The following is a 21,597-nucleotide window of genomic DNA, read 5'->3' as shown; positions in this document are numbered from 1 at the left end:
CTTCTGAATCTCAAAGGTGAAACAGATACTGGCTACTACTGGGGGTACCTGACACTCTGCCTCAGTCCCTGCTCAGCACAGTCACTGCCCTGCACCTTCGATGGTGGGCACAGGTGGCCCTGGTACAGTCATTTAGGCCCTAGCTTCTCTTCATACACAGACCAGGAAAGCAGCTTCTAGACTGTCTTGCTGCTGTTGTTTTTAGCTACACAATTGGCAACAGAATCACTGTCGTGACTGCAGAGGCTGCCAAGTGCAGCACTTCAATTACTCAGGCCTTAGTCATTTTTGGTTTGGGATGACTGGATCTGAAATATAGTCTACATTGCATATATCTCTACAACCTATGAAGGACTTGCTAAGCAAATTAATGGAATAAAAAAAAAAAGATTGTTTGGTAGGGACAGAGAGGTAACCAGCCTGAGAACAAATTGTTTTCAATTATTATAGAAGCACTTGCTTTTATATAATTTCCTAATGATCACCTAAGTAACTCTACATAACAACATCTAAAAATTTAGTACTGGTTCTAGCATTTACTGGAAAATACTAGACTATCTCTCTGACAGTATTTAAGAAGTATTTTAATGTTCACTTGCTCAAAGCATATTCCCCCAAACTAATGTGGTTTGACTGTTCTGTGAATTAAGAAGCCCTATCATTAACTTGAGGAATCAGACTGAAATAGTCCCATTCTTTTATAAGGTCCCACAGTTGCCAAGGTGGGGATTTAGGGGGCAGCTTACAGTTCTCAGTGAAGCCCTTCTAGTGAGGCCTAAGTATCTAATTCCTCTTTCATCAAAGGAAGTGTCCATGACACTCTAAGAGGCTCTGACACCTCCAAGATGGTGATCATTGTGTGAGCATATGGTTGGTTTTTTCTTACATAAAACAGAAGCTGCCTTTTTAACCTATGTAACTACTGTTCTTCCACCTTTATTACAGTAATTAAAAACCAACAAAGCAAAACATGAGACAAGAAGTTTTCCAAGGCATTTAAAAATGTAAGAAAACACGTAAGACTTCTGAGAGGCTGGATGACATGGCACACACCCATAGTCCCTGCGCTGGAGGCTGAGGCTGGTGGATTACTTGAGTTCCAGAGTTCTGAGATGCAGTAGGAAGGGCTAAAGCTGCACTAAGTCTGGCACCAATATGGTGAGAGCCACAAGGCTGCCTGAGGAGTGGTGAACCAGCCCAGGCTGGAAACAGAGCAGGTCAAAACTTCCATTCTCATCAGCAGCAACGTGAGGTCTGTGAGTGGCTGCTGTTCTTACAGCCTGGGTAAGACAGAGAGACGAAGTCTTAAAAAAAAAATGCAGTCTTCTGAGGTTGAAAGTATAAAACACAACATCAAGGCAGAGATCTAAAGAAGTCTGCCAGAGAGCAAAAACTTAAAGTATCTTCTGGTCCTATGACCCAATTTAAGGAATCCAGTAGCAACAGTAAGTTGGGGGTGGGGTGAAGAGATTCTTAAAATATTTTTCTCCTGACCTGAAGCCATCCCAGGATTTAAAAAAAAAAGGGGGGGAGGTAAAAAAAACTCTCTAAATCAATCTGACACTAAAAAAATGACCTAGTTCTAAAGGAGCACACATTATCATCTTCATCTCACAGACAGAGAAACTAAGGCACAGAGGTTACCCATATCAAGGTTATATAGTAAGCCAGAGATGGAACAATGAATAGAATTCTAAACAAATAATCCCAATCCCTGTAAACTTAGACTACAGGATTATTCAGTTCCATACTTATCTATCAAAGAGGTTCGTGGAGACCCTATGGTATTTTGTTTTTTATCATGGACATTCACAGTCCACTGAAACTACTATGACCACTTTGAATAACTCAGGTTAAGAATCATTCGATTCTTATCTTCCAACAACTTATTCCCTAACAAGGAGGGAACCTCTTGGATTTCCATTTAGACACATAAACACTATCTTCAGACCCTTCCCACTGGCCTCGATGAAGCTAGGATCTGCTAACTACATAGACTTCGTAACACTAACAAAGCTTCAGCATTCAATGTAAAGTCCTCAGGAAATTCTTCACAGTGTAGTGATGACAAACAGTTCCCTAACCCTCAAGGGCTATGGAAAACTACAAGTCATCAGATACCATAACCAAGACTGAGCCCAGGGTGAAAGCACCTCAAAGCGCTGCTGGCGTTGGGACAGCAGGAAGAGGTAGCTCTAAAGCAGGAGCTTCCACCACCTGGGCTGGACTGGGTTTGCAATGTTCCAGGTGTTCCAGTTTCTCTCCAAGCTGGTTGTAAAGATCCTTCACAGCCTCCCCACTCTACAGAAGAAGAAGGAAGAGAAAATGAAAGTCATACTTTTGTTTTTAGGTTGTTACTACTAAAAACATTAAATCTTATTATTACCCAAGTGTTTTAACACAGACAACTGAGATGTGTTTAAGATATAATTAAAACTTGAAAGTAATTACACTTCAGAAGCTGCTACCTAAATAGAGCAGACTTTCTCCATTTAGCAGGAGCCTGGGGACAGGACTTGGATTTCAAGTCTAAAAGCACTTTTCTTCGAGCTTTTAAAAATATAATCAACAAAGGGCTAGTCAACAAACTCACCTGACTGGTAGGTTCCAAAGTCTTTTGGAGGGACTCCAATTTAGTAGGGGCCACTTTGTGATGCAGATGAATCAGGAGCCTGAGAACATGGCGGTGTACATTCTCCTTTCTAGAGAAAAAAAAAAAGTATCATTTCCCCTCCCCACAGGATGGAATAGGCTGAACTAGGCAGGCATCCAAAAAAGTGAAGGTAGATTGGCTGGCTTTTCAGGAAAATGAAGAATGAAGGTAAAACTTCTACCTAATACAAGGGCCTCTTCCAAATGCTGCATCTTCCTCCATTCAGAAACATCTTGCTCCTCACACTCTGGCCAACATTAGAATTAGAGGCTCTCATGAAGGGCACATTTCAACAAGACTAACTAGTATTAATTCTTTCTAGTCCTCAAATACCTAAAGAAAGTGCTATTCCATAAATGTGTGTGTGTATGTATACACACACACACATACATATATGTCTATATAGGAGGGTATATGGGCATATGAATACATATGTTGAGTGTGTACAGGTATACATAGGTAGGGGGCAAAGGACCAGTTTAATTCGAAGCGATAATACTTAAAAGGTGAAATTAAGAGGTGAGAGAGGAATATAATGAGAGGAAATGAGGAGAGGCAGAATAAGGTAAATTATCTCATATAGAAGAGGCAAGGAAAAACTGTTACAATGGAGGGGAAGAACAGAAAGGCAAAAGGGAATGGGTCAACCTTATTCTCATTGAATTTGGCTTAGGGAGGGAATGACATACACACTAAATAGGGTATCTCGCCCTACAGGAGAGTAGGGGGAAAGGGGGTGGGGGGGGAGTATGATGGAAGGGAGGGCAGGCTGGTGGGGAGGAAAGTTGGAAGCACCCACTTTTGAAAAGGGACAGGGTTAAAGTAGAGAATAGAACAAGTGGGGGTCGAATAGGATGGAGGAAAATATAATCAGTCTTTCAAAATATATCCACTATGGAAATGTTTTGCATAGCTACACATGTACAACCTATATTGAATTGCTTATCTTCCCAGTAAGGGTGGGTGACGAGGGAGGAAGGAAAAGAATCTGGAATTCAAAGTTTTAAAATCAAATGTTTAAAAAAATATATTATTTTTTTACATGCAACTGGGAAATAAGATATATAGACACTACGGTATAGAGAGTCATCTTGCCCTACTGGAAAGTCAGAGAGGGTATGGGGGAAGATATAGGAGAGAGCAGATTGAAGGAGGGGGTATACAGCGGGATCACTGTTTTGGGGGGGGTGGATAGGAGAAAGAAGGGGAGAAAATTTGTAATTCAAAATCTTGTGGAAATGAATGATGTAAACTAAAAATAAACATAAAATTTAATTAAACAAACAAATAAGAAAGTACTATTCCATAAGAGATTCCCACATGGGGCATTTTAGATGAACAATATTCAACAGACTGAGTTAAAACCAGTCAGAATTATGGCAGATGATACAAATGATCTTGAAAAGGATGCAATACAATATAAGTTTGTTCTGGAAGACTTTATATAAACACCTCTACAACTAAGTTACCTTGAGAGGCAGGTAAGGAAGAATCCATCAAATAAACTAGTACAGAATTCTTCCACAGCAAATTCATCTGCCAGTAGAGTAAGGTTCCCAGTGAGCAGGTGAAGGAATATATCACCAAAGGCCAGGTCTCCAAATGTCTCCACTGCAATAGTAATGGAGGTAATGGTTCACTAACCAGAGTCTTTAAGAAATCAATTTCTTTTTATAAAAAATAATTTTTTAAATTCTAAAATTAACACTAAATAAAATGAACCTTTCTGTATGTAAAGTAGAATAGGATTATATGTGAAACTGACGATCTCTATTATGTACAGCTTACTTTTCCTTTTAAGTACATAATAAATTCAACATGTTAACTTTCAGAGTTCTTTTTTTGTCTGTTTCCTTCCAGACTTCCTTCTGCGCATTAAAAAAAAAAAACACTTCACTGGCCCACTTTTATGCTTCTTTTTTTTTTGACAACCCTTCCTATCACTAATCCTTCCCCCATTTCCATAACACCCTTTACCACTGAAAAAAGAAAACTTTTATAATAAATATTCATAGTCAAACAAAACAAATTTTCATATTGGCCAGGTCCAAAACCATATGAGACTAATTCTTTTTTTTTTGGAGGGGGAAGGTAGGGCAATTGGGGTTAAGTGACTTGCCCAAGTCACACAGCTAGGTTTGTGTTAAGTGTCTGAGGCTGGATTTGAACTCAGGTCCTCCTGACTCCAGGGCCGGTGCTCTATTCACTGTGCCACCTAGTCGCCCTGAGACTAATTCTTAGTAATTATTCTATAATAAGCAGAAAGCTAACTAGGCTGCACAGCACCCATTCAGACCCCTTCCTCCTATCATTCCCACCTGAGAGAGTCTTTAAAGTTAGGATGAGTTATCTTTCCCTCCTGGTTCTGCTTCTGGTTTTCTGAACTTTGAAATGCACCTCAGCTGCAGTCTCACCTTAAAACTTTCTTTATGGTCTGAGACTTTCTAAAATATCCAAACTCTCCAGAGGGCTTTTCAACCCTGCAAGATTAGTCTGCCCTGAAGGACCTTGACTGGCCAACCTTCACTTCCCTTCTGATCCTGCTTCTGCCTTTTCAGACTTCCACACCCCTGTCCCTCATGAATACCTTTCTTCCTACCCTGCCTCTCTTTCAGCTACCTTGGGTGTGTTATCTCCCCTCATCAGAATATAAGCTTCTTGAAGGCAGGGATTGTGTTTCTTTTTGTTGATATTAGTATCAAGAGTGCTTGGCAAAGTGCCTGACACATATTAAGTGTTAATAAAAGACAAATGTCTGCTGCCTTACCTTGGGTTGAAAGTTGGCAACAGATAGTCAAGAGTATCTACATTTCTGACACCAGGGCCAAGCCTGTAGATTTGGAAACAGACTCAGTGTGATTAACAAGTGTTAGAGGTGGATTCCAGGTTTCCTGATTCCAAGTCCACAGTACTCTTTCTGCTCCTCCATTATAAATGCCAGTTATTCCTCTTCATAATGTGCTCCTCCCTGTCCCAGGATTACATTAGGGCCCCTTGACATTAATCTCTGATCTAAATGCTCTTTTGTCATCACTCTTAACACTTAAACGAGAAAAAGTGAACAAGCTAAGACTCACCTAATCCAGGCAAAAGTCGGAGAAAAGCATTTTTATTCCTTTGCTTTGTTATGTGAAGGACATAATACAGCCCCATTTCACAGGCCATTCTATGCTCCTGCAAGAACCTGGTACCAACCAAGAGATCACATTATCAATACATTAAAATCTTTGCTCATCTGTCTATAGTGATACCTTATATATTAGATTATGCCCAATGATATAGTATATTATTATTGGTTAAGAGAGGTTGCATATATTTCTGTGGTTTCTGAAGTTATCTGAAATAAGCATTAGCAAATCTTTAGGACTAGAGAATTTAATCACTATAACACAATGTTTCTGTCTAGAATCCACAAAAAGTATAGCTCCATCTCCCCCTTTTCATTAAGTATATTTTAAAAGGGTTGGTCTTTAAGATGCCTTCAAGAATGAACCATTATAAAGTTCATTGTAAGACTGCATTATTTTGTATAGATGTTCTTTTCAACACCGTTGATCATTTGATTGACGTACTTGGTAAAGCTTTCAGGAAGGGTATTAGGGTACGTGACTGATGCCTTCTCTTCTGTTGGTAGTTTCTGATCTACATTGAAAGTATAATCATCCACCACAAAAGACATGAGCATTGGTAAAAACCTAGTGATCAGCTCTACTTCCTGGAAATGAAAGGAAAAAGTTTAAATTAAAGGTCCTTTTCAGCTCAAGTGAAGTACAACAAAACCCTGTTCAAGCCCAAACTCCCCACCCAGGCTCTGAAGGCCTCCCATAACCTCATGCATCCTTCCCCCAACTTTACCGCCTACTTTTCCCTTACACGTATCTCCCACGTAGGCTGGTTTCCCACCAGCAGGTATCCTGCTTATCCCCTGTTACCTATCTAAGTGTCTTTTCCTTTATGTCATTCCCACCCAAGTTCTACTTATCCTTTGGATACAAACTGCATCTACTCTAGAAAGCCTTTCCAGAATACTCCAGCCTACTCTAGCTCTCCCATTTTTGCACTCCTAAAATCCTTATTCCAGGACCACATACTTAGGCACTAGAGTTTCTTTCTACATTATGCTCTATTGTTTTGTGGGAATAGTAAACACCAGTGAGACTGTGAACTGTGAGAGCAAGGCAGAGACCCATACATCTTTGAATCTACCACAGCATAGCACAAAGCAGGGCCTACAATAAAAGCTTAAATAAAGACTTATTTGGTGTATAACTAAGGTTAAAGTTAATTTAAATGCTAATTTTTAAAAATAAAACTGACTATAAACTATAAAGAAGATCTAAATGATGCTTGTGTAAGCTTTTAATTCAGGTTCCCTGATACTGTCAAAATTGGAGTTTTATGTATGTATGACAAACACATTCAAAGGAACAAACACTGCTATGAAGTCATAGGTAAGCAGCCTAGGAGCTAAATGGAAACTAAAAATTAAAAGTAAAAATCCTGTTTCGACTAGCAACGTACTTTGTGACCTTGGGTGATTAATTTTTCAGAGCTTTAGTTTTCTCATCTCATAAATGAGGAGGATAGAACTGACTTCTGTTTAAAGGACTCACAAGAAAAACCACAAAAATAGTGAAAATAATTTTAAAATATCAAAATTATATTATAAAAATACTCATTATGGAATTCAATTGTTATCATTACTTATTAATATGACCGTATAATCTCAAGGTATTTGTTGATTTTATGCTGACAGAAAAGCCAAAGACAGTTAAACTCAAGTTTAAGTTTCATTTTAGAATGAATGGGTCAGGGCTTACAGCTTCTTCTTTTGATGGAATGTTGTGTTCTAATACAAGGGGCTTCAAAACTTTCAAATAGTGTTCACATCAAATCAGCCTAAGCAGGAATGCTCACTGGTAGCACTAGAAAGTGTATTCATTAAAGAATGATTCTGCCTGACCAAGAAGTTCAAAGGATGAATCACTTAGCAATATCTTGTGTTACTCAGAGAGACAATTTACCATAAATAAGGGCCTGGATATTTGGTAATCACAGTACTAAAGTCACACAGTTTTGGAAAGAACCACTGCAGTCATCTAAACCAACCCACACCTAAATGGGAATCTCCTTTACACCATCCCTGACAAGTGGTCAGCAAGTCTCCATATGAAGCAGTCAGCAATGGGAAATTTACTTCCTTTTGGAAGTAGTCCATTCCATTTTTGGACAGTTCTAATAGTTAGGAATTTGCTCTTTACCTTGAACAGAAGTCTGTTTCTTCAACTTTAATCCATTACCCTAAGTTACATCCTATGGACCAAGAAAATTTCCAAAGGCAGAGCTGCTTCATGCCCCACCATGGGGCCAATCATGAAGCTAGTCATAGAATTAGACTCAAAATGTTACCACTAGAAAAGACCTTAGAAATAACATGATTCTCCTCTAAATTCCTGCCCCCATCAGAGATGAAAAAAAAATGAGTCTCAGAAAAGGGAAGTCACTTGTCTAAACTCATATAACTAGAGCTGAGACTAGAACCCAAGTCTCTTAAATCCTAGCAGCATTCTATCACACGACAAGATCAAGATAACTCGTAAATTAAAACAAATTACCATCTTTGGCTCCTTGAAGACCTGACTGTCAATCATGTCCCAAGCCCCCTGTCCTAGGGAGAGCATTCTTAACAGTAAAAGTAGATCAGGACTTTCCTGTAAATACAGAAAAAAAAAAATTTTAATTTTAGTTTGTTTAATTTAAGTTTAATTGCTCTCATTCTATTGGTTTACAATCTTTAACCAGTGCACTTTTATCAGAAACTGGCTTAATTTCACTTATTGCTAAAAGTATCAGCTTTGCAGAACCAAGAAAACAGCCTCTATGACCACACAATATAATGACAACAATGAAAGACATCCAAACACTAATCAATACAGTGACTTCAGAAGACCAACAGGGAAATATATTTCCCATTTTTTGGCAAAGAGGTGATGGTGCAGACTTATGCAGGTACTGTCAGACGTGGTCAATATGTCCCTTCATTTTGCTTAAATACAATTCTTTGTTATAAAGAAGTAAGTATTCTTCTAAAGGTAGGAGGCATCAATGGGAAGTGGTGATGATATTAAGAAAGTTTCAGTTCAATTAAAAAAGTGTCAGCTTTACATTCACATGCACTGGTTATTTCAACCAAAAAAATATATATCAACCTTTCAATCAAGGCAGGTAAATTATTCTTCTACATGGGCTTTTATTTAATTACATTTTCTTTTTCAATTAACCAAAATCCTTTCCCACCTACCTGCCTCCAATTAAAAGAAAAAGAAAAACAAGGCCTTTATAATATATATGTACAGTGAAGCAAAATTCCCACATTGGCCATATCCAAAAAATATATCTGTCTCAATCTATACTAAATCCTGTCAGGAGGTGGGCAGCTTGTCTCATCATGAATCCTCTACAACTATGGCTGGTCACCAGATGGATCAGAGTTTTTGAGCCTTCCAAAATCATGTGCTTTTATATTATTGTTATGGTATAAACTGTTCTCCTGGTTCTGCTCACTTCCCTCTGCATCAGTTCATATGTCTTCTCAAGTTTCTCTGAAACTGTTCCTATCAGTTTTTTGCCACCACAAAAAAGAGCTGCTATAAGTATTTTGATTTTCCTTTTTGGGGGGGTTATCTTTAAGGTACAAACCCAGTAATAGTACTGTTAGGTCAAATGCACAATTTAATAGCTCTTGGGGTAGAGTTGTGAATTGCTTTCTAGAATGGCTGGGTCAGTTCACAGATCTACCAACAGTGCATTAACATACCTATTTTCCCATAGCCCCACCAGTATGTCATTTTCCTTTTCTGGTCATCTTTTCCAATCTAATGGGGGTAAGGTAGAACCTCAAGATTGTTCTAATTTGCATTTCTCTAATTATTAGTGATCAGAGCATTCTTTCATATGGCTTTTGACAGCTTGGATTTCAACTTCCAAAAAAATGCTTGCTCACATCCACTGACCATTTATCAACTAGTAGATAGCTCTTATTCTTTTAAATTTGGATCAGTTTCCTATATATCTTAGAAATGAGACCTTTATCAGAGAAACTTGCTACAAAAATTTTTCCTCTTTATACATGGGCTTTTATTTTAAGCCACTTTAGCAGACATGAGAAGTATATGCCTAAAACATCTACTCCCAAATACTCTTTAGGCATTTTTCACTAGCTGAACAAGAACTGATAGCTGCTTCTGTCAGCTAGCTTGGTTTTCATAACAAAGTCAAGTCTAACTCAGGGTTATGTCCTCACCAATTTCTGCCACTCACCCTGGGTAAGGTTTCCTGACCCACCAGTTCTTGCAGATGTCTTATGGTGCTCAAGGACAGGGTATTAATCGCAAAGGGATCACATAGAATCATAGACAAATCACTGAAAGGAACAAGTGATAAATTTATATTCCCAGATTAAAGTCATCCCACACAGAGTTAACATCCCATCTATTCATCTTCTTAAAGAAACATTACTTCATTTTTAATTAATGGTCATAGCACAGTCCCAGGAGAGGAAAGTACTTAAACTAAGACTCACAGAAAGTTAGTGCTATTTAAAGCAGTGGTATCAAACTGAAGCAGGGGCCACAAAACTGAAGATAAGGATCCCTATCCTGTAGTCTCATATTCACTTAGAAAATCACATTCTAATCATAAATTATGTTTTCAGTTATTTTGTTAAATATTTCCTATACATATTCTAATCTGGTCTGGGCTGCCTGTTTTCTTTGACACCTCTGCTCTAAAGGACATCAGAGAGTCTCTAAATGAATTCCCTTGATTTATAGTAAACAGTGAGAAGTCCCAAATGAGAATGTGACCTGCCCAAGATTACACAGCTAGTTAATGGCAGAACTGAGACCAGAACATACATCTCCTGACTTCTAGTTAACTGATATTTCCACTACATCACACTCTACTTCCAGAACCATTAATCTACAATCTACAGACTGGGCTTCAAGTAAACAAATCTGTTTGCACCAGCTAGAACCATTATTTCTGGACAGAACAATCAGTTGATTCTAAAAATAAAAGAAAACCCAAAAAACCTTGCTGCATTTCCAAATTTTTTTTTCAAATCTTATTAGGTATAGTTTATCACTGATGTGAACAATCTTTAAGAGACAAAAATAAGAATTACTTTACCTACTCAAATTGATCACCTATTAAGTCAAACTTTGGTTCTAAAAGCCTTACTCAGGTTTGAAGTTGGGTAAAAATCAGGCACCTTAAATTCTGAATCCTTCCAGTAATCATGATAAGAAGAATACATAAAAGTTAAGTGAACATTTATCAAGCATTGTCCCACAAAGGACACCTTATTTAATAGAATATTTAATACCATGGAAAACGCCTTATAAAAATTCTCCTTGCGAGACTATAAAAATGTGCAAAAGAAAAAGAATTGCAACTTGGACCCAAACCCTCTAATTATCACAGTAAAGTTCAAAATCCACTCCTTACATAACTAGAATCAGGTACATAAACACTCTAAAAAAGCAAGGTCTTGTCAGTCCCTGTTTCAAAGGAAGTGATGCCTAAGATAAAACCCCATAAACAAATTTATTAATTAAGAGTGACAATATGCTAGGGAAAGGTGTGGGAGGAGAGTAATTTGCTTAATAAGCTATTATAAGGATAGTAGAGGCTGAAAGAATCATTGTTCAGATCTGGAAAGAACCTCAGAGATCATCTATTTCAATCCTCAAATTTAAAGATGAGGAAACTGAGGCCTAGAGAGGTTAAGTGACTTGCCAAAATCACTACAGTAGGACAAGCCAGAACAAAAATTCATATTGAGGTCTTCTGGCATCAAATGTATCACTTTCCACTGTATCATGCTACTAATGCTGTTTGTGCCATATATGCCTGGGACAATTGCACTCACCCCAGCACTTGCTCCTGACCTTTCTTCACTCCATCCAGGAATCCTTGCAGCTCCCGAGCTCTCTTATTATCAACAAACTTTTCTCGGATGCAAGCATCAAGACACCAGGTAAACTGTGTAGTGAATAAACCACAGGGACAAACTCAAAGGATATATCTTCTAATTATAGGGTTATAGACAGGCTTTTTTCTAAATGTAACCAAGTTTCACCAATTCATCCTTTGGCTAAATCAAACCTTGTAACATAAATATTCTAGGCATAAAAAAAAATTGGTATTTTTTCAAAGATTAATTTGCTGATACTAAAGAGGGTTTAAATATTTCTCTAATTAGAATTACTTAAACACAAGGAAAAGCAAATACTTGTAGTTATTCAATAAACATGAAAAATTTAGTATACTATTATGTAGAACCAGCTTTGAAATTTTAAGAGAAAATTGGGACAAGGAAGAGGGCATTACTCTCCTTCTATGGATAAAATTGAAGTTTTGGAGCTCCATAAGGTTAAAAGCCTAAGTCAAAACTGATTAGGCATTAATGATCAATCTCAGTCCAATGAATTAAAAAACAATTATTAAGCACTTACTATATGCCAAGCCCTGCACTAGGCATTAGGTGTTCATGCATAAAGGATGAAATAACCCCTCCTTGCAAAGAGCTTACATATGTCAAAAAAACTGTTGATAAAACACAGGTCTTTCCTATAAGTAAAGAAGATGGGGGCTCCAGATATAGAATATGATTGATAGATATACACTGCCAAACTCAGTAGCTGTGCCAGTTGGTTATGCTTAAATGTTATTTTTTTTCAATGAGAAAGACAGGTTCTATTAGTAGACAGGAATTAAGGGGGAAATAATTATATTAAAAATAAAGGGTATCAGTAAAATTACAACAAAAAGCATTAACTGCTCATCTTCAGAAGAGTGGCAGAATTTAGATTAGAGAACCAGAAGGCTAAGTTAGCTCTGAGGGTCTATTGAAATGTAGAAAAATGTCAATATAGGAATTTGTTTTGCTGGGCAATATATAATTTGTTATGAGGGTTTTGTTTTTCATTTTTATTTTATTATTCAATTGGTGAAGAGATTATGGGGAGAGAACAGTGGGAAAGATAATAAATGCTTATAAAAATAAATAATACATTAAAAAATAACCCCAAACAAAAAAGTTAAGAGGGCCTACAGGTGGCTTTTTTTCCCCCAGAGCAGATATGACCTTTTCTCTTCATCACTCTTCAGACAGTGTCACTTTATATATGTAGAGAAGTTTGAAGTGATGAAAAAGATGGGTCAGTTCAGAATAAGAATGCTGTCTCCCACACTTCTTACCCTTCTGAGAAATGTTTTAAGAAGAAAAACATTTTAGTTTTTCTCATTTCTAAAATAGGAACGATTAAGTTCTAGAGTTGCAAGGAAAATGTTAGGAAGGGCTCTCTAACACCTTATTTCCTTTAAAATTAACTAATTCCATGAGCAGTGGGCCCTCCTTCCCTACAACCCCTGTCCAAGCTCTAGGGCAGAGGCTTGATTGGGAAGCATTAAGATCTCATCTAATGCTTCCTGTAACTATAATTCACCATCTGTTTGAGCTACTGTAATCTTAGCAATGAGCCCCACATAAATGTTTTTCAAACTCAATAATTTAGGGCAATTCAAAGGTTAAAATAGTAGTTTACAATTGGATTTTGTTTCTCATCAGTGTTAATTAGCTAATCATAATCAGTAAGATTAAGACTAGCGTAAGTGCTAAGAGGTAAGAAAGAGGATATGAAAGTCCAATCAGTCTAGGGAAATCTTTACTGACCCAGTAACTCAGAAACAGAAATGGCAGATGTCATCATGATCTTGTCTATGATGACGTCAGCATTTTCCCATTTGGGATCATGTGACAGGGCTACCAGATGCTTAACAACCTCCATGTGGCAGGTGCTGACATATTAATATAAACCTGACAGAGGTCCCATAGCATTCATATCTGGTACCTTGTGGCAGGGATCCACCATGCAAATATCACTGATGTCCAGGTCATGTAATGACATTAGCAACTCAGCCCTCAAGGTACAGTAATGGACATTCCTTGTCCGCAAGAATAAGGTCCGAAGGAACTGCAACACCATGTCGTACAGTTTCACATTCTTCCCAATCATCTGTGTCAGTTTCTGTACTACCTAAGTTCAAAATCCATCCGAAAGAAAAGAAAAATAAATTATTTATTCCTCTAAAAGAAGTCCCATTGGTATTGCTCAATATAATATGCAACTGACAGCAGGTGTTCCACCCATGTTTGAGAGCTTACCAAAGAGAACCATTCCAATGCAGGGGAAGAGTCATGCAGGCCTCCAAGCTGCCGTCAGACATCTCTTACTACCCTAATCTCAACTTCTTTATGTTTACCAACTGATGTGGCAACTCTATTCCCCCAAATTGTCTGTACAAATGTGTAAACAAGTGTCAGTGACATATTTTGTCTGAACTATTTAGTTACCTCAAATCAACCAAATGGTTGTTTGGGTTTCTATTAATTCATTTTATGATTGTGAAAAAATGAAAAAAAAAATGCTTATGTAATTTAGAAGTGACCCAAAGGTCAACAGAAAAATATTCTGTAGGCCTAAGTAATATGAAGCATATTACCAAGGAGTCTATCAGGGCATGACTAAAAAAAAAAAAGAGGTGGACTGGTCATATAGTGAGGCTACAGAGTACCTGGGTAAAGGAATTCAATGTAGAGCACAAGTGTCAGAGCAGATTAAAATGTAATCGGGAAAAGTTTAATAAAATAAATGAAAATACAATACAACATAGATAATGCTGCAGGGAATCCATGTCTATTTGAGTCTGACACCACTAGTGTGGAGGACAGTGCACAGCTGAACTGATTTACCCTACAAGGGATCAGGAAAAGGAAGGGAGGAGTGTGTAACTGGTCCAGGGTAAGGGCCCAGGAAAGAACTTCAGGGTAGAGAAGAGACCAGTGAGGAGGAAGCACAGGGTTAGTGGTTTTAACACAGAGGGAAACATGGAATGACAAAAGGTTATGATCTTAAAGGAATTTCATCATTCATGACAAGGAAGTGGATCCTTGAAGGTAATGACAAGATAAAGGGTATGACCACATCTGTGGGCAGCACAGAAGTATAAGACATAGAGTTACCTAGAAGGGAATGTAGAAAGTACCTTGTCCAAGTTACTCATTTTACAGAGGAGGAAACTGAGGCCCAAAGAGGTAAAATAACTTCACTAAGGTCATTTTCTAATCATATTTCTAGTCTTCTGGATTCTACCTACTATGGAGTGAGGATCTAGAAATGATTACTTTTGATTGATACTTTGGTAGGGTCAGAGAAGGATTTGAAGCACAGGTCCTCAGCCTTCGAATCAGGATCAGAGCCAGGGGGCTGCCTGAAGCTCAGAGGACTCCCCAGCTTGTCCCTCCCAACTCCAATATCCTGTGATCTAATCCTGGTTCTGATAACAGCAACGATAGCTAGAATTTATATGGTACCTAACAGATATGTTACAATTATTATCTCACTTACAATAACCCTGGGAAGTAGATATTGTTATTATCCCCACTTTACTAATGGGAAAACTGAGGAAGGCAGTGGTTAAATGACAGGCCCAAGGTCACATAATTAAAAAGTGTCTGAGGTTGGAGTTTTTCTTTCTTTTTTTTTCAATGTGGTGGAGGAGATAGAAAATAAATGCCTATTAACTGAAAAAGAATGTAATTTGAAAAACAAAAAACAAAGAGCCAAAAATCTACCTCTGCAGTTGCTTCTAGTTAAACTTTATAATACAATAAAACAAGTCTAATCCCTCTGCCTTATAACAGGTCTTCAAATACTTAAAAATATGCCATGGAGGCAGCTAAGTGGCACACTGGATAGACACTTAGCAGCTGTGTGACCCTGAGCAAGTCACTTAACTCCAAATGCCTTGCCAAAAAAATAGCTAACACGGCTCCCTTACACACCTTTTTTTTTTTCCCCAGACTAAACAACCCTAGGACCTTCAAATGATTTTTCTAAGACAAGGTCTCACCACCCCTCACCATCCCGGTCCCTTCATCTGACAAGTGTCCATCTTATCAATGGTCTTTCCTAATATGTGGCATCAGAATTGAACACACTCCTCCAGAGGTGGCCTGTCTGGGTCTGACAACAGCAGGTAGGACTATTGCCTCCCACATTCTGGAAGATACTGTGCCTCACCAGGCTTAGTGATATGTTCACAGGCCTCTATGGGATTTTCCCATCTTCCTCCACTCCTCCAAATGTGCATCATGCCTGAAATTCTCACAATTAGACTCATTCCTTTGAATCAAGTCAAATTCCTAGTTAAAAATCACATCTGTTCTCTAAAGGAGGAGTATGTTAAGCAGTAGCAGATTAGCTCAGAATGAAAGCCAGGAAAACCACCCTGTGGGCATTTAAGGCCAAGCTGATGGACATTAGGAGGGGACAGAATACCACATACTAAGTATGGCACAATCAGAGAATCAGGGTAAGTAATTACAATGTAAATACACATTTCTCTTTGGTCCTCACCTCCCCCTGACGTCTTGTTTTAGGAGATGGACTAAAGAAATTGTGCAGGACAGATACTTCGTTGCTGAAGAGGATGTTCTCCTTTTCCAAGATGTATTGTTTGAGCAATGGAGAAACTTCATCACCAAACAGAGCTTGGTTATCCTGCCAAATCTGCCGCTTTACCTCAACAGCACATGCCCGATACAGTTCCTTGTCAGCCATCACCAGCTTCAATTTTTTTTCAGGAACCTGAAAGAACACTTGTTACCAATGTTTTTTCTTGATTAGCTTTTATATGAAATACGGTTGACATAACAACCCATCTCCAAAGAAGGTTGCTAATTTTCCTCCTAAAATTTAGGTGGCATGCCCAAAATGCAAAATAATGACAACAGTAACAATAGCACTAATTTTAACATTTCTTAACTAAAATCAAATAACTTCTTAAAATTTCTTTTTCAGAAGGATTGCAGACCAAATTTCTAATTTCCAAAATTCAAAATCCTTTGGATTTTATATAACTATTGAAGAGAAACACAGAATGGGGGGGAGCTTTAATTTTTCTTTCAAAGTAAATACATGCGCACACATATTCTATGGTTCCATTACCTTAAGAGGTGGAAAAAACAAGGCATACTTTGAGCCAGACTATAACAAATGTTCTCACAGAGCAAGTAAAGACAAACTAAGTGAGAAATTGGACCTTCACCATAACACTTAACAAACACCAATATACTGAGACCCTCTCTGGAAGCTGTAAGAAGACCTGTCAATCAGCTATCATCGATTAAATGACTACCAGGTGCCCCAAGCATACTACTTGATTTTACCTTTGGCAAGTGTTTCATTACACACATCACCACTGGCTGGAGGGAGGGCATTTTCACCAGGGAAAAACTTTTCTCCAAGAGATCTTCTAGCTTCTTGTACCTAGAAATACATAGGTGATGAATTGTAATGGACTCATGTACTCTAAATGCAAATTGAAACATACTTTTTAAATTTTTATTTTTTTGTCTGTTTCTTTTGCAACATGGCTAGTAGGGAAATGTTCTTTTACATGACTTCACATACATAATCCATATTAAATTGCTTGCCTTCTTGAGGGAAGAGAGTAGGAATTTGTAATTTAAAATTTTAAAAAATGATTGTTAAAAATGTTTTTAATGTAAATTGGGAATTAAGGAAATAAAAAATATATGAAATCTTGGAAAAAAAATTTAAAAATAGATTCACCCTAGTTTTCTGGTTGTTAGTTTAACAAGCAGAAAGGGCTAAGAAGTAAAACTACAGAATAAGATCAAGAAAATGGGGACTGTTCCCTATGTCTACACTCAGACTGCTATTAACTAGAACAAGAGTCTGAAGGCAATAAGGATAATTATTCACTGACTGAGATAGCCAGAAGAGCCTTTTGGTTCTTTCTCAGGATTTTTACCTTTCTTCAACTTTTCCTTCAGCAGCAATGGCAGACACTCTCTCCAACAATTTGTCTCTTAGCTCATCAAAAACTGACTGGTGGAACTCTAACCGAGGTGTCCCATGCAGGTCCAAGAAAGGCAGGGCAGACTGTAAGGATGGCAGTAGGACGCCATTCTCTGTCTAGTAAAGCAAAAGTTGGTGTTAAATGAAATTCATCTCATAGAAGCACAAAAAGAGGAGAAACAAACATATTTAACTCTGCCCAATACAAACTATGAACAAGGTCTTTTGAGAATAGATATTTCCCAAATCTTTTTGTTTATTGAATAATGCAAATCACTAGCATCGAATTCAGAAAGAGTACTAGACTTGGGAGTCAGAAATCTGGGTTCAAATCTTCCCTTCTGAGTTACTAGCTGTATGACGATGAGCAAGCCATAATCTCTCTGAGTCTGTTTCTTCATCTGCAAAATAAGGTTAATGGTATCTATCTCGTTGTGGGGATTAAACCAGAACATAATGTTTGTTAAGTTCTTTAAAAGATTTAAAGTGCTATATGTAGTATGTATTAAGTAGGTGGCTCAGTAGAGAGCACCAGGGTTTGGAATCAGGAAGATATCCTCATAAGTTCAAATCTGGTCTCAGACACTTACTAGCTGTGTGACCCTAGGCAAGTCACTTAAACTGGGGCAAACAGGGTTTACAACTGTAAAAATAAGCTGGAGAAGGAAATGGCAAACCATTCCAATATCTCTGCCAAGAAAATCCCAACCGGGGTCATGAGGAGTTGGACACGACTGAAAAATGACTGAAGAAGCAATGGTATACCCATCCCTTAAAATATAGTCCAAAGATGGTGACTCTATAACATCACTCCAATTATCATTAGATACTGTTCCTTTCAGGTGGGGAACAAAGGCAAATCCACACAAAAAATTCATTCATCCTCTTGATTTACTTCCAAATTCCTCATTGATCTAGTCCAACTTCTTAATTTTACTGAGGAAAATGGAGCCCCAGAGAGAGGAAGTGATTTGCCTACATATCACACAGTGACAATAATAGAGTTGGAATTAGAATCCAGGTCCCCTAATGTCTAGCCCAGGGCTCAAATTTTGAGTACAAGGTCAGGTATGGATTGTTGTTTGTCCTTGATTCTTGAAGAGAACCATCACTTCAGGGAGGCCAAGAGTTGGTGGACTGTACAAAGTCATCAGTCTCACTTCCTCCTTTGGCGCCATCTGGGCCCAGTGGCAAGATATATCAATGAATGCATGTTAGATCATCGCAGTATATAGAGTGCTGGGCTAGGAATCAAGATTTGGGTTTAAATCCTAACCATGGGCAGTTCATTCATTCCTGGTATAAATACCTTGGTATGGTGAAATAAGCAGCAACCTGAAATGTCAGGAAACCTTTGTTCCACTCTTGATTGACACTACCATTCATTATGACCCTGAAATTACTTCCCCTCTATGGGATTCAATTTCCCCATTAGCCAAATGAAGGTATTGGGCTAAATGATATTTAAGGGCCCTTCAAACTCTGACACTCTATGTGTCAATCTTTGCTCTCTGAACTCTTGGGAGAGGAGAAAGGAAATAAGTTTGACTAGCAGTGGAAGGATTCAAACACATCTGTGAAGTGACTAGAACCTAAATCCAGTCCCCAGGGCTACTTAGTTGTAGTACTCACAAAGGAAAAGGTCTATTCCCACTTCCTTCACTTGTAAAGGCTCAAGGTTATTTGAAAACCAATCCTCTAGTTCTGGAGTATATGATCATGGAGTAAGAGCTAGATTGGGCATTAGAGGTCAAGTAGTCCAACCTCCTCAACTGAAGCTCAGAGAAGTTAAATTGTATGGGGTCAGGATTTAAATCCAGATCTTCCCGATTCCAAGCTCAGCACTCTTATCTACTACTTAACCTAGCTGTTTACACATTCCTTATATCTAATAGTTCATTGCTCTGTGCTCCATCTCTGGGCCCCATGATCGTGTTCTGAGGAAACAAACTTAAATAAAGCTTCCCTTAGCTCTCCTAATGAGCATATCTGGAAATTAAATTATTAAAAAAACAACAACAAACTGGGACATCACTAGTCCCACGTTCTCCCTTTCTCCATGGTCTTCTATAGATCACTGACAAGTGACTTAACAATCATATTTACCAGCTCTCTAAGTACCCTAGAATTGTACTTCATTTAGACCTGGTGATTTGAACAAGGGTAACTTGGTCCTTCCTTACTATCTCCCTACTCATCTCAGTTTTCAATTCCCTAGTAAAATTTTTGTTTTGTCCTTTCTGAACTAAAAGTCCTTGATTGAGAGGGGAAAAAAAAGAGTTTAATAATTCTGCCTTATCTATTCTCTATTCTCAACATCCCAGCTATCCTAAGCAACAGTCTTAACCCTTCTTTGAGCTTTTTTTTTTTTATCCAATGTATCTAAAATAATCAAACCTTTATGGTATCCAAAGAATTTCTCAGTCCTGAAACTATTCTCTTTACAGGGCCAAACTTTTTTTTACTTATGCTCCATTACCTGCTTTTGGCACATGAGTTTTAACGGATCTGTAAGCTCAATATCGATACAGAAGAAAAAAAGGTAACATGAAGAAATTTAATCTTATGCTACTTTAAAAGAAAGAGGGAACTAACGATATCAAATCACATCTGAAATAACACATCCAGTTCTGAGCACCACAGAAGGGTATTAATAAACTGGAAAGAATCCATAGAACAATCAGAATGATAGAGGCCTGGAAACATGTCATACAATTAGTGTTTTAAGTCCCTGGGGATGCTCAGAACGGAGAAAAGACTTAGAGGGGGCATGTTAACTATCTTTCAGCGTTTGAAGGACTGTCATCTACCAGAGAGATTATGTTTGTTCTTCTTGGACCCAGAAGGGATAACTCAAAGCAATGGATGGAAGTGAAACAGATTTAGGTTTAATGTAAGGGGAAAAGTTCCTAACAACTAAAGCTTTGGGGGGCAGTGGTTTCTTCCTCATTGAAAGGTCTTCAGGCACAATGGGTGGATGGTCATGTCAGATTATGTTGTACTGAGAATTCAGGCCCTGGCTGGCCTGGCTGGCTGAGCCCTGAGGTCTCTTAAACCTCGGAGATCCTGTCACTTTGGGCTCTGGGTCTGGAAAGGAAGCACCGACTCGTAGAGGCCGGTATTGGGGGGCCTGGGGATCCCGCACCTGGAACTGCTCGATGGCTTTGAGGGGCTCGGTGCAGTTGGTCAATGTCTCCTTCAGATCCTCGCCGTTGGCCACCCCCAGGTCCTGCAACCCGGCGAACATGGAGGAAGCCCCGGCGCCAGACCCTGAGGCTGCGGTGGCCCCAGCTCCAGCCCCGGCCCCAACTCCCCCCGCAGCCCCTGAGCCTGGCCCTTGGCGGGCCTTCGCCTCCTGCGCCCCATCTGCTCGCTCGCCTCCAGCTGCTGCCGCCGTTGCCCCAGAACTACGCTCTCCCGGCCCTCTGGGACCCGCAGTCCCAGTCCCGGCCCCGGGCGCAGGCCCAGGTTTTTCCCCGGCTCCCTCCAGTTCGACCAGTGCCCGCTCCAAGCAAGCCCGGCCCTTCCGTCCCGTCTCACGGAGTTTCCGGTCCTTCCGTCGTCCTTCCGCCTGGAAATACTATCCCAGCACCAAGGTTCCCAGGAGCGATCTCCCAGGCTTCCCACAAGTGCCCGGATGTTCCTCCCAGAGGTGTTTCCGCTGACGTCACTAACTCTCCTTTCACTTCTTCCTTTTGAGGCCCTCCACGCACTTACCCCAAACCTTTTCAATTGATAATCTGTATTAGGCTCACTCTTTTTCCTGCCTCAGCCCATTGACTTCCCCAAGAGACCCTGAAAGAGGCACTTCCTTTGTCCTGTACCTCAGTTTCTTTATTTGCAAAACGATGGCGTTGCCCTGCGTCTGACATTCTGGCACAACCCCCCCCCCCCCCCCCCCCCCCCCCCCCCGGCCTCAAGTTCCTGGTCCCCCCCCCCCCCGGGGGCCCCCCCCCCCCCCCCCCCCCCCCCCCCACCCCCCCCCCCCCCCCC

The 21,597-nt window shown here is 39.2% G+C and overlaps 1 protein-coding gene across 3 annotated transcripts; it reads right to left on the bottom strand.

Moving 5' to 3' along the window:
* Positions 1-903: 903 nt before the first annotated feature.
* On the bottom strand, positions 904-21,163 carry NELFB (negative elongation factor complex member B). Of its 3 annotated transcripts, XM_069072749.1 has the most exons (14): positions 20,750-20,980; positions 17,558-17,721; positions 16,950-17,049; positions 16,138-16,368; positions 13,570-13,755; positions 11,586-11,698; positions 9,974-10,076; positions 8,269-8,364; positions 6,226-6,368; positions 5,731-5,837; positions 4,123-4,264; positions 2,594-2,702; positions 2,154-2,301; positions 904-1,280 (listed from the first exon to the last, which is right to left on the bottom strand). In XM_069072749.1, exons 1-13 carry the CDS (start codon positions 20,849-20,851, stop codon positions 2,155-2,157), a joined length of 1,743 nt encoding a protein of 580 aa, XP_068928850.1. In that variant the 5' UTR covers positions 20,852-20,980; the 3' UTR covers positions 904-1,280; position 2,154. The 3 variants fall into 3 exon arrangements, with proteins under 3 accessions (XP_068928850.1, XP_068928851.1, XP_068928852.1); XM_069072750.1 differs by having other exon boundaries at positions 904-2,301; positions 20,750-21,163; XM_069072751.1 differs by lacking the exons at positions 17,558-17,721; positions 20,750-20,980 and adding an exon at positions 21,095-21,161 and having other exon boundaries at positions 904-2,301; positions 16,950-17,009.
* Between the last annotated feature and the right edge of the window lie 434 nt (positions 21,164-21,597).

The sequence above is a fragment of the Petaurus breviceps genome, unplaced genomic scaffold (assembly GCF_028583685.1).
Source record: "Petaurus breviceps papuanus isolate PSGF00001 unplaced genomic scaffold, PetGlider_PUasm1.0 90847, whole genome shotgun sequence".
Lineage (NCBI taxonomy): Eukaryota > Metazoa > Chordata > Mammalia > Diprotodontia > Petauridae > Petaurus > Petaurus breviceps.
This window is presented reverse-complemented; position numbering and strand designations above follow the sequence as displayed.

Excerpts from the sequence above, each read along its gene's own strand:
- NELFB (XM_069072750.1), bottom strand. The coding sequence starts at position 20,851 with ATGTTCGCCGGGTTGCAGGACCTGGGGGTGGCCAACGGCGAGGATCTG. Across the intron at positions 17,722-20,749 it reads AAGCCATCGAGCAGTTCCAG|ACAGAGAATGGCGTCCTACT; the intron begins GTGCGGGATCCC and ends TTGCTTTACTAG. Across the intron at positions 2,703-4,122 it reads TTCCTTACCTGCCTCTCAAG|AAAGGAGAATGTACACCGCC; the intron begins GTAACTTAGTTG and ends TTTTTTCTCTAG.